We start from the raw sequence: 10,917 nt of genomic DNA on the forward strand, positions 1-10,917 counted from the left end.
AGCACTGAAACTTAAAAGAGGTTGGGTGGGCAATGTTTTTACTTCTCATACATCTAAAAAGAAGAATGGTGTTATTGTGCTCTGCCATAAAAAATGATCAGTTAATGTTATTGTGCAAGACTCGGATTCCGATGGTAGATGGCGCTTTGTGACGCTAAGTATTAATGGGATTACATTGACCATTGGCAATATTTATGGTCCTAAACACTCAGGTTATCTTTTTTGGCCTAATGTTACTAAACAATGTTTGCATTATAATGATGATTTTTTTCTTCTTGGAGGGGATTGCAACCAAATTATTGACCGTTTTATAGATAGGCAATCTGTAATTAAATTTTCTCCTCAACAATTTAATTGATTCATGGAGAACTTGTAATCCTGATTGTAGGGATTTCTCGTTTTATTCTCCACCACATAGCTCCTTATCTAGATTTGACCATATTTTTGTTTCAAAATCACTTTCCCAAAATCTTATTAATTCCTCCATTGAACCTATGGTAATCTCTGATCATGCTCCAGTCATCACAGATTTTGATTTGCTCCCGGTGCATCCCAAATCCAATAGGGGGCGATTTAATTATTCATTGTTGCTTGATTCTAAATTTTCCACATCCTTTGCTGCCTTTGCGGAGGAATTTTTCCGATTTAATGATGTTCCTCATGTTTCCCCAAAATTGCTATGGGATTCGTTTAAGGCTGCAGTTAGTGGTCATATACTAAATTTTGTCTCTAATAAAAAGAAAACTTTTAATGCACAGCATCAAACTCTACTTCTCAAAATTAAGCGTTTAGAACATCAATATTATTCTTCCTCTTCAAATTTTAATCTACAAGAACTTATTCAGGCAAAACATAAATTTAATAAAACCTCAATGGATAATGCCTCCTCTTTTCTTCTACGTAGTAGCGCCCGCTATTATGGGGGTCGAAATAGATCAGGGAAACTTCTGGCTAATTATTTAAAAGTATGAAAGCAACGCCACACAGTGAAGTCTACAATTACAGATACTGGTGAGTCCCTTTTCAAAGATGACGATATCTTAGCTGAATTCGTCAATTATTAACAGACTCTTTATACTCCTGAGTCAGTCCCCACCTCCTTACAGATTGATGATTATTTAAAGAAAATTCCACACCCTAATAGGACTCTAGTTGATGTTTCTCCACTTGAAATTGATATTTCTGCATCAGAAATTTTTAAAGCCCTTCAGTCTCTTAAAAAAGGTAAAATTCCTCGTCCGGATGGATTTACACTGGAATTTTTTCTACATTTTTCTGACTTTTTGCTTCCCAAACTTTTACAGCTTTTTCGATTCTTCACGGGTTCTGGGTGGACAGGGGGAGCATTTCAAGAAGCTTTGATTTGTTTAATTCCAAAGGAAGGTAAGGATCATACTTACTGTAAAAATTATAGGCCAATTTCTCTACTCAATACAGATTATAAAATGTTTGCAAAATTGTTGGCCTTACGTCTTGATCCCCTTTTACCTGCGCTGATAAGTTAGGAACAAACTGGTTTTGTCAAAGGTAGACTTGCTTCTGACAATTTTAGAATATTCTTCAATGTACTCAGAAAGGCTTCCGCTCTTTCATACTCTTTAGCAGCAATTTCCATAGATGCTGAGAAAGCGTTTGATCGGTTAGACTGGTCTTTTCTATTAAAAACTTTAGCCTGGCATGGTTTAGGGGCTCATTTCATTTATCTCTTTGCTTTATCAATCCCCAATGGCCGTGATATTGGTGAATGGGAAATTGTCCAGATACTTTGTATTACCTTGAGGCATTTGTCAAGGGTGTCCACTTTCTCCACTCCTATTTATCCTAGCCCTAGAGCCATTTCTATCCTGTATTAGAAATAACATTGAAATTGAAGGCTTCCAATGTGGTGAGAAACACTTAAAATTAACAGCATATGCAGATGATATACTTATATATATTTTAAACCCTGCACTCTCAATTCCATCTCTACTTCGGGAGATAGAAGATTTTTCTTTGATTTCAGGTTATAAGATACATTCAGATAAAACTGGAATCCTTCCTCTAACAAAATTTTGTTTTAGATCATTGTTCGATATTACTGGCTTCCATTGGAATACTTCCAAGATTAAATATTTAGGTATTTGGTTCACCTCTTCCATTAAAAAGTCCATTGAAGTCAATATTTCTGATGCATTAGAGAAGGTTGATAGATTCCTTTTGTTATGGAATCCCTTATTTTTATCTTAGTGGGGTCGTCTTGATTCTATCAAAATGATGATTTCTCCTAACATTTTATATATCCTATCCACAATTCCGATTCCTTTGCCTGTTACTTTTTTTAAACAACTGGACTCCAGATTGTCTAAATTCCTTTGGAACAATAAGAAATCTAGAATTTCTCTTAGTCACCTTTGCCATTCTAAACAGGAGGGGGGAGCCAATTTTCCTGATTTTAGACTGTATTATAAATATTTTTGTTTGCGTCAAGTTCTAGATGGATCTCCTTGTCAAGCTTTGTGTTTACTCCCTTATGGTTGGATATTTAATGTTCCTTTCTCCTACCATTTTCCCCTTGTGAGATGGTATCCTTTTCCTATAATATTTTGCTTATCTCCTCCCCGCTTCTTAAACATACTTGTGCTCTTCTGCATGCTCACTATTTACCTCCAACCGTCACTTATTCCTCTTTTTTTAATTCCCCTATTTGGCATATTCGTCTCATCACTATCAATAAAAAAATGTTATTTTGGAAATCCTGGCGACAAAGAGGCATAGCGTGGGTCAAAGATTTATTTTCCAATGATACTCTGCTTTCATTTTCACAATTCCAACTTCTATTTCATTGTCCTAATTCATTTATGTCTAAATATCTTCTTCTTATTAATATTATTCTTGATGTACTTTTTTCATTGCCTTCCCTTCCTTCTTTGGAATTACTCTTTTCTTTGTCCTCCTTTCTTACCTCATTTCCTAAGGCATCAATTATTTATAAACTTTTTCAATCTCCTGTTTTGACACAGCCTAAGTCTTAAATTGAATCTCAATGGGAATTGGATTTGGGATGTTCCTGGACTATTCCTTTCTGGAATAAGATATGGCATAGACCTTATAGAATATCTAGATCAGCTTCTACCACACAGTCACTTTTCCTTCTTTACCACAGACTTTATTTTACCCCCTCTACTATAGTTACATTTTCTGTCTCTTCAACTTCAAATTGTTGGTCTTGCGATAGCCCAAAGGGAGACCTTATGCATCTCCTCTTTGAGTGTCCTCCCACTGTCTCCTTGTGGAGAAAAGTTTGGAGTCAGCTTACCTCCATTTTTTATCTGCAATCCCAATTATCTCCCTCAGTGCTTTTTCTAGGTAGCCTCTCTGCCGACATTGTTTCAGACGATGATAATATAATGTTGTTGGATCTCATATTAGCTTTAGCCTTTCAGCAAATTACTCTTAATTGGAAAAATTCATCCAACATTTCCTGTAAGGCTTGGTGGTATAATGTCTGCCACTATCATAGACTAGACATTGCTTTTACCTCTTTATGCTGCCCCTCCATAAATAGAGATCTGTACTGGTTACCTTTGACTGATTATCTGAATGCTGTTGCTTACAATTCTACATTATCTGAGAATTTTTATCCGCCATGAATTGTTTGTTATCTCTGTCCTTGATTGAATCTAATTTTAGTTCATTTTATGCTTTACTGAATATCACTGTTTTTTTAGCTTTTCAATAACCATTGGATCTTTTTTCTTTTCATTGGTCTTGTTCAGTTTTTTATGGTTTTCCTCCATTTTACACTTTAAAATGTTAAACAGCTTTTACAATTCCTTTCGAGTTTATCTCATTATCGTCGTGACAGATATCTTGTATTGATATTATGAGATCCATATGTATTTTGATTTTAATAAAAGCTGATTTACCTTAAAAAAAAATCCTATTTTAATCCAAAGTGTCTAGAAAAGCTGCTTCAGCAGGTGACACGCATTAAGTGCGTCTTGCGTTTGCTGCAGCCAGGCCTGTGCAGATCCAGTGGGGGAAAAACATGTTTACCTATCGACCTTCCCAGAAAAATAAGGTCCCCAACCTCAACATGCTCCAACTTTGTTGGTATATACCTCCCCCCTCCCCCACCCCACAAAACGGTACATCCCGCAGCCGAAGAAAGCAAGCACAGACCGTTTTTTCCCAGATCCCACTTTATTTCTTTATTGCGCACAGCAACGTTGTGATACAAAGCAGCAAAAAGAAGCAAGAAAACACGCAAAACCGAGCGGAAAGAGCTCACAGAAGCAGGCCTGGCACAGAGGCAGCATTACCCCGGGCCTCCGTGTGAAGTGTGTGCCCTGTCCCCGCAATGCCTTTATCTCAGTGTTTTAGAGGCCAGTGTTAACAGTTTCTGGGGCCACCACAGGCACATGGGGTCCCCCCTGATCTCAGCAGTCGTGCCTTGCGTATGTGTCTAGTCCATCACACCTGCCTGTACAGGGGCTCCTGCACTCTGGGGTGGCACATCTTTGGAGGGTTCAAGGCAAGGCAGATGCAGTCTAGCCAGTGCGCCAAAACGGAGGGCTCAGGGGGGATGGCACAAAACAGGTGTGGGTGTTGATGTAGGTGCTGTACTTGGTGGCAGGCTGACCTGTAGGGCACTGGGGGTGGGGGGGGGGGGACTCCCCATTGGCTGCTGCCACATAGAGGCCAGGGGAGCCTTGACAGGATCAGTCACACAATTTGCCAGGCCTGGCCAGCCTCTCAAGCAATAGTCTATCAGGAAATGTCCGTAATTATGTTGTGGACTGTCCACCTCGATGTTGGGCACTTAGCAAGGTACCCAGGTAAAAGGTCAGTTTAGCATCTGCCGAAGGGGGCGCAGGCCTCGCTCACTTCACAGCCACTGCAGGCTTGTCCTGGCACACGATGGGGATGGTCCGCTCTTCCGGCTTCTTGGCCTCGGCCGTGGGCGCCTCGATGGAGAGGATGCCGTCAGGTGAGAGCGCGCTGGTGATGGCCTCGGGGTTCACCACCTTGGGGATGGTGTACCGGCGGTGGAACTCTCGAGAGATGTAGCCGTGCTCGTCCTGCAGGGCGGGTCGGAGGGAAAAGAGGCCAGTATCACTCTCATGTCATGAACTTCCCACAGCCAGCCACATGTACATAAACCCACTCAGAAGTCTTGTTAAATCTATACTTAGGCCCACGCTCTGCTTCCCCCAGGTGAGGAAAGACCAGAAGCTGCCACCGTTTTTCCCCGGCACACAAGAGCTCCCCTTCCTCACCCACCTCTAGGGCAACAGTGGTGGCAAAACTGGAGACTTTGGCAGGAGAGTGGAAGCAATGCCCTAGGCCTCGAACTCAGGATAAAATTACTGTTTTTCACTCCAACAGCTCAAGCTTCCCTTTAATCCCTAGTAAAGGCCATCTTTTCATTTGCCCTAGAAAACTAATGTCCTTCTATAGCAGATGGTAAGTGTGGGAGAGATGAGAGGGGGCTGTGAGACAGAAATAAACAGTACGTGTCAGAGACAGAGGAAATGCAAGCGAAGGCGCCCTTGGAGCAGAGTCTGCCCCCTTAAGTGAAAAGATGCCCCCTCTTTGTATCACATGGGTGATATCTATCTCTATCTAGGCCAGGCGGCAGCTAGGTGGCATGAAGGGTTCCTAGGGACCCCCGCCCCTGCATCCAGTGCCACTGGTACTGATGCTGGTGATGTGAAGCGCACCCTATGACCTCCTGCGTGGGACTCACCGCTCTCTCCTCGTGCTTGGCGTGCACGTCTATGTGGTCTCCGACCACCTTCACGCTCATCTCCTGGGGCGAGAAGTGTTTCACGTCCAGGTGCACGGAGAACTTGTCCTTGTCCAGCTTCACCTGCGGGGAGAAGAGCAACACGTGTGACCTGAGCACATCTGCAGGATATGAGGGCGCGTGCGAGCGTGAGCCATGGGGACACAACACGCGTGAGCTGAGAACATCCCGTGGGAAAGAACATGCGTGAGCTGAGAACACCCAGCAGGAAAGAACATGCGTGAGCCGAGAATACCCAGCAGGAAAGAACATGCGTGAGCTGAGAACACCATGTGGGAAAGAACATGCGTGAGCTGAGAATACCATGTGGAAGGAGTACGCGAAGTTGAACTGAGCCCATCTTGTAGCGCAGGCCTCATGCGTGGATGAGAACTGAGAATATCCAGTTGGAGAGGACAAACTGTGCATAGTAACAGGGGACCTGTGAGTGTGGGCTGTAGAATATGTTGTGGGAGAAACACATGAGCTGACTGTGTGTTTTGGAAGAGACAAAGGAGTGTGAGCTGAAATGTGCTGCGGGAGAGTCCGCTTTCCCAAACAGCTTGGGCACAGCTGCATTAAAACAAATAAAAAGCAGGAGGGGGGCGGGCACACACCGAGAGAATAAGGACATCCCCAGGGATGTGTGCCACGCCCTCAGGCGTGCAACAGATGTATTCAACACAAGAACCAACAATGCAGTATGGAAGTGAGGTGCGGTCACGGACTAACAGAGGAAATCACACCCAAGGATATTCGACTCAGCTAGTAGGCACAGACACACGCACAGTTTCAGGCTGGAGAGACGCCCATGAACAGACACCCGCAGCCTACACGGGATCTACTCTTACAGACCCCCTGCCAGGCGAGTGTGACGCACCCACCCGTGTGTAAACGTGAACACGCGCACCCACCGCGAGAATACACGGCACCGGCTGCTCTACTGGCGCCACTCGTAGACATACTCGCTCAGTGCAGAATCACGGAGGGATGACCCAGAGCTAACGGTATTATAGTGTGTCCGCCCCCTCCTTGCACAGACCCTCCATCTCACTTTTTTCCTCTGTTTCTCCCTGCCAACCCCTCCCCCCCCGTTCTAGCTCGCCAGCCCACTTCTAGAATGTTCTCCGCAGTATTTATCTTCGCCACATATAACTTTTTTGTTTCCTTCTCTTCCCCCTTCTCGGTCTGGCTGCTTCCCCAGCTCACCTCTAGAATGTTCTCCGCAGTGTGCGCTTCCCATCCACCTGTTGTTACATCTGCCCCTTCCCTTGCCCTGGCGCTCTCCTTTTCCCGCCCCTTCCAAAAAGCTCAAGGTTTGTCGATAATGGAGGGCCCCGTGGAGAGCAGACGCAGTCTCGTCTCTCCATGTGAGCTTTCAGGAGGGGAAGTGGCGTCAATCAATCAGTGTTTATAAAGCGCAACTACTCACCTGTTAGGGTCTCAAAGCGCTGGGGGTGGGGGGAGTGGAGCGTATACCACAAGGTGGATTAAAAAAAACATATCTTCAGCTCCTTTGTGATGCTGGGGAGGGAGGTGCTTTGTCTGATGTGGATGGGCGTTCCAGGCAGTGGCTGCGAGGTAGGAGAAGGAGCGTCCTCCTGTTCTGGTTTTCCTGATGCGGGGTACTTCTGCGAGAGAGAGCTCGGCTGAGCGTAGGGCCCTGTGGGGTACGTGGAAGTTGAGACGCTGGTCGGGAGTTGTGGAGGGCTTTGTGGGCGTGGGTGAGGATCTTGAAAGTGATTCTTTTCTCTATGGGGAGCCAGTGAAGTGTATCTAGGTGTTGTGAGATGTGGTAGTGTCGGGGTAGGTCGAGGATCAGTCTGGCAGCGGCATTCTAGATGTTTTGCAATTTGCGGGTGAGTTTTTTGTTGATTCCGGCATAGAGTGTGTTGCCGTAGTCCAGTCTGCTGGTGATGAGGTCATGTGTGACGGTCTTTCTATGTTCAAGGGGGATCCATTTGAAGGTCTTGTGTAGGAGGCGGAGGGTGCAGAAGCAGGTGGAGGTGACTGAATTGATTTGATGGTTCATGCTGAGGTCAGGGTCCAGGATGATTCAGAGGCTGGCTGGCGGGGGTGGGCGGGTTTCCGAGGGTGGGTGGCCACCAGAAGTCGCTCCATGCGTTGGTTTGAGGGCCCAGAATGAGTACTTTGGTCTTGTTTGTGTTGAGTTGAAGGCAGCTGTCTTTCATCCAGTTGGCGACTACTTTCATGCCTTCGTGGAAGTTGAGTCTGGCCTTGTCTGGTTCATTGGAGAGGGAGAGGATGAGTTGGGTGTCGTCGGCGTGGGAGATTATGTTTATTCTATAGCTTCTGACGATGGTGGCTAGCGGGGCCATGTGGGGCTGAGGGAGGATCCTTGGGGCACTCCGCAGGTGGTGGGTTCTGCGAGGAAGGGGGCGACTCTCACTCGTTGCGTTCTGCCGGAGAGGAAAGATTGGGTCCAATCAAAGGCCTTGTCTCTGATGCTGGCTTCGTGGAGTCTTCTTATCAGGGTGTGATGGGAGACTGTGTCAAAAGCTACCGAGAGATCAAGTAGGATGAGTGCCGCCATCTCTCCCTTGTCCAGTAGGGAGCGGATGTCATCTGTTGCGGCCAGGAGGGCTGTTTCGGTGCTGTGGATTGACCTGAATCTTGATTGGGAGATGTCGAGGATGTTGTGGTTTTCTAAGAACGTGGTGAGTTGGCTGTTGACTGCTTTTTCAATGACTATCGCAGGAAGTGGAAGTAGGGAGATGGGCCTGAAGTTGAGGTTGGTGCGGTCCGCTGAGGGTTTCTTTAGGAGGGGGTTGATCTCGGCGTGTTTCCAGTCATTGGGTAAGGTGGCAGCAGCTAGTGAACAGTTGATGGCTAGGTGGAGCTTGGGGGCGATGGTGTCTGCAGCTCTGTTGAAGACGTGATGGGGGCATGGATCCGTGGGGGCCCCGGAGTGTATGGACTTCATGAAGAGGACAGGATTGGGCTAGGGTGTGTGGGGGTGGGAATAGGACAAGGGGTTGAATAGGATGAGGTGGGAGGGACAGGCCTCTTCCGCTCCATGCGGTAGGAAGATTGGCAACCCACCCACCCTACATGTGGAAAGGTTTCAGGATGTGGGGTGCTGTGTGGATCGTGTGGGTGTTGGGTGAACGCCAGTTAGGGCAGGTTGCTAACAGGGGTTGTGTGGCAGTAGATCGGGGAGGGTGGAGAGTCAGATGCAGGCCTGGCCACCCTTCTGGGGGGGGCAGGGGAGAAAGAAGCAGGTGAAGGATGAGAGCGTGGGGGATGCCCGAAGTAGGCAGGGGGTTTAAGGAAAAAGGGGTTGTGTGGGTGAATTGAAGGGGAAGATGGGTGAATGGAGGCAAAGTCAGGGAATTAGTGAAAAGGAGGACTGTGGAGAAGTTTCAAAGAGGTGGGGTTTTAAAAGTTAGTTTGAAGTTGAGTATGTACAATGTTATGTATAAGAGGCAATCCTATCCTAAATAAATAAACTTTTACACTACGTAAACACTGTGTCACTGACTGTGTCCCAATAAACACACAGCCCTGGTGCGCACTTCACCCAAGCCCTCTTTGGACACTTTAAAATCTGCCTTTGTGCATCCAGAGGCCATAGAACGGTGTCAGTGTGCTTATTAAAGCGGACCTTAGCGGTGGTAGCAGATTCTGTGTGTGCACTCAATGCTGCACTTTGATCCACGTCGGAAGGATGAAATGCTGCGCACCCCTGCGACTAGAATCTACGACCACAGACTGGAATAGTGGGCATCCTACTGCCCTGAGCCACCAGGCCGCCGTGATGAGCGCAAGCAGACGCAGGCACTCAGTCCCCCTTAAAATGCACATATAACGGCCATTCGTTAACAAAGCCTCCCCAAATAAGTGTCTGCGAACACAGTAATGCAGCAGAACACCCAGAAGCGCCGAAAATCTCGCAGGGCTGAGGCCGAGTCAGTTTAACACGCAGCTCCCAGGTTTTAATGTCGGTGAGGTAGCTCGGAGGGTCAACGCGGCTCCGTATCGTACCTGATTAAAGGTGCATCATGTTCACATCCTGTTGCTTGGTCTTCTCACTGCAGTACACGGGGGTGGACTATACTGATTAGCCGCCCCTACCCCATTAAAAAAACGATGTAGCAAACCTATCCTTTAAATGTAGAATCGTTCAATGACTGCAGCTTTATAGCGCCTACAAACGATGTTATTAAAAGTCTTTCGCATTATAGCATCCCGTAAAGACAGACAGCGCTGTGACTAACATACTTTTGATAAGCTATACAACACCTCAGTGGGTTAACGCGCTTGCTGGAGAGCTTTTAATAACCTTCACCGAATCAAGAGTAACCGCACCCAGGTAATTACAGCCATAGCACAGTTCAGGTGCATAACCCGCCGATGCCAGGTGATTAATACTCTCTTGCAGACAGAAGCGGGTAATAAACTCTTCGAAGCTAGCTCGGTGGGTCAATGCCCTTGCAGCGGTGGCACTCGTGTATACGTCCGGCCCTGCGGCAGTTCGCTCTTCTATACACCGGTCACGTACCTCGGAGAGGCCGGTCTCCACCGGGAAGTGCATGCTGGGGGTCCGGCCATAGGGGAAGATGCTTCCGGAGAAGCCGGGGACCAGGTCGGAGTCAAAGATCCCCTCGCCGAAGCGCTGGTCGAAGAGGCGGCTGGGGAAGAGGGGGCCCGGGAACCAGGGGCGCCTCATCCAGGGGTGGCTGATGGTGATGTCCATGACGCGGGGTGCGAGGGGTCGCCGCTTGTCCGAGGGTCTCGAAGAGAGAGCTTCTGTAGCGCTTCCTACAGTCCTTGTGCCGCCAGGCGCCGCCGCCTCCTTTATATACCCGCGCGGAAGGAGCCAGAAGTTTACATAAGAGCACTGACTGAATGCCAGCGGAGGGTAGATCATTCCAGACGCGGAGAGCCCGGGGCTTATCTGTCACCAGAGAGAGGAGGGTGTGCGGGGACAGGAGGGACATCCGGAGAGCTGGGGAAAGAGAGAGAAGCAGCGAGAAAAAGGAAAGATGAAAGCCAGAAACCCTCAAACCCTTTGTTATAACCCACTGATTGCACACACTGTAGGACACCCTCTTGTGTCAGACTACACACCAAAGGTTGTCCAAATCGTGTGAACGTTTTATTCTACTGCTGCATCTGCAAAGCGCTTC

At 47.1% G+C, this 10,917-nt stretch overlaps 1 protein-coding gene across 1 annotated transcript; it reads right to left on the minus strand.

The window, feature by feature from the left end:
• Positions 1-4,163: 4,163 nt before the first annotated feature.
• On the minus strand, positions 4,164-10,674 carry LOC138246490 (alpha-crystallin B chain-like). The gene is made up of 3 exons (XM_069201135.1): positions 10,290-10,674; positions 5,729-5,851; positions 4,164-5,060 (listed from the first exon to the last, which is right to left on the minus strand). The coding sequence occupies exons 1-3, from the start codon at positions 10,656-10,658 to the stop codon at positions 4,863-4,865; spliced, it is 690 nt and encodes a 229-aa protein (XP_069057236.1). The 5' UTR covers positions 10,659-10,674; the 3' UTR covers positions 4,164-4,862.
• Positions 10,675-10,917: the final 243 nt, after the last annotated feature.

Source organism: Pleurodeles waltl, chromosome 7 (assembly GCF_031143425.1).
Source record: "Pleurodeles waltl isolate 20211129_DDA chromosome 7, aPleWal1.hap1.20221129, whole genome shotgun sequence".
Classification (NCBI taxonomy): Eukaryota; Metazoa; Chordata; class Amphibia; order Caudata; family Salamandridae; genus Pleurodeles; species Pleurodeles waltl.

What these genes read in the sequence shown, in the direction of transcription:
- LOC138246490 (XM_069201135.1), bottom strand. Translation starts at nt 10,658, where the DNA reads ATGATCTACCCTCCGCTGGCATTCAGTCAGTGCTCTTATGTAAACTTC. An exon ending in TGGAGACCGGCCTCTCCGAG is followed by an intron (nt 5,852 to 10,289) that starts GTACGTGACCGG and finishes TTCTCCCCGCAG; the next exon opens with GTGAAGCTGGACAAGGACAA. An exon ending in CCAAGCACGAGGAGAGAGCG is followed by an intron (nt 5,061 to 5,728) that starts GTGAGTCCCACG and finishes CCCGCCCTGCAG; the next exon opens with GACGAGCACGGCTACATCTC.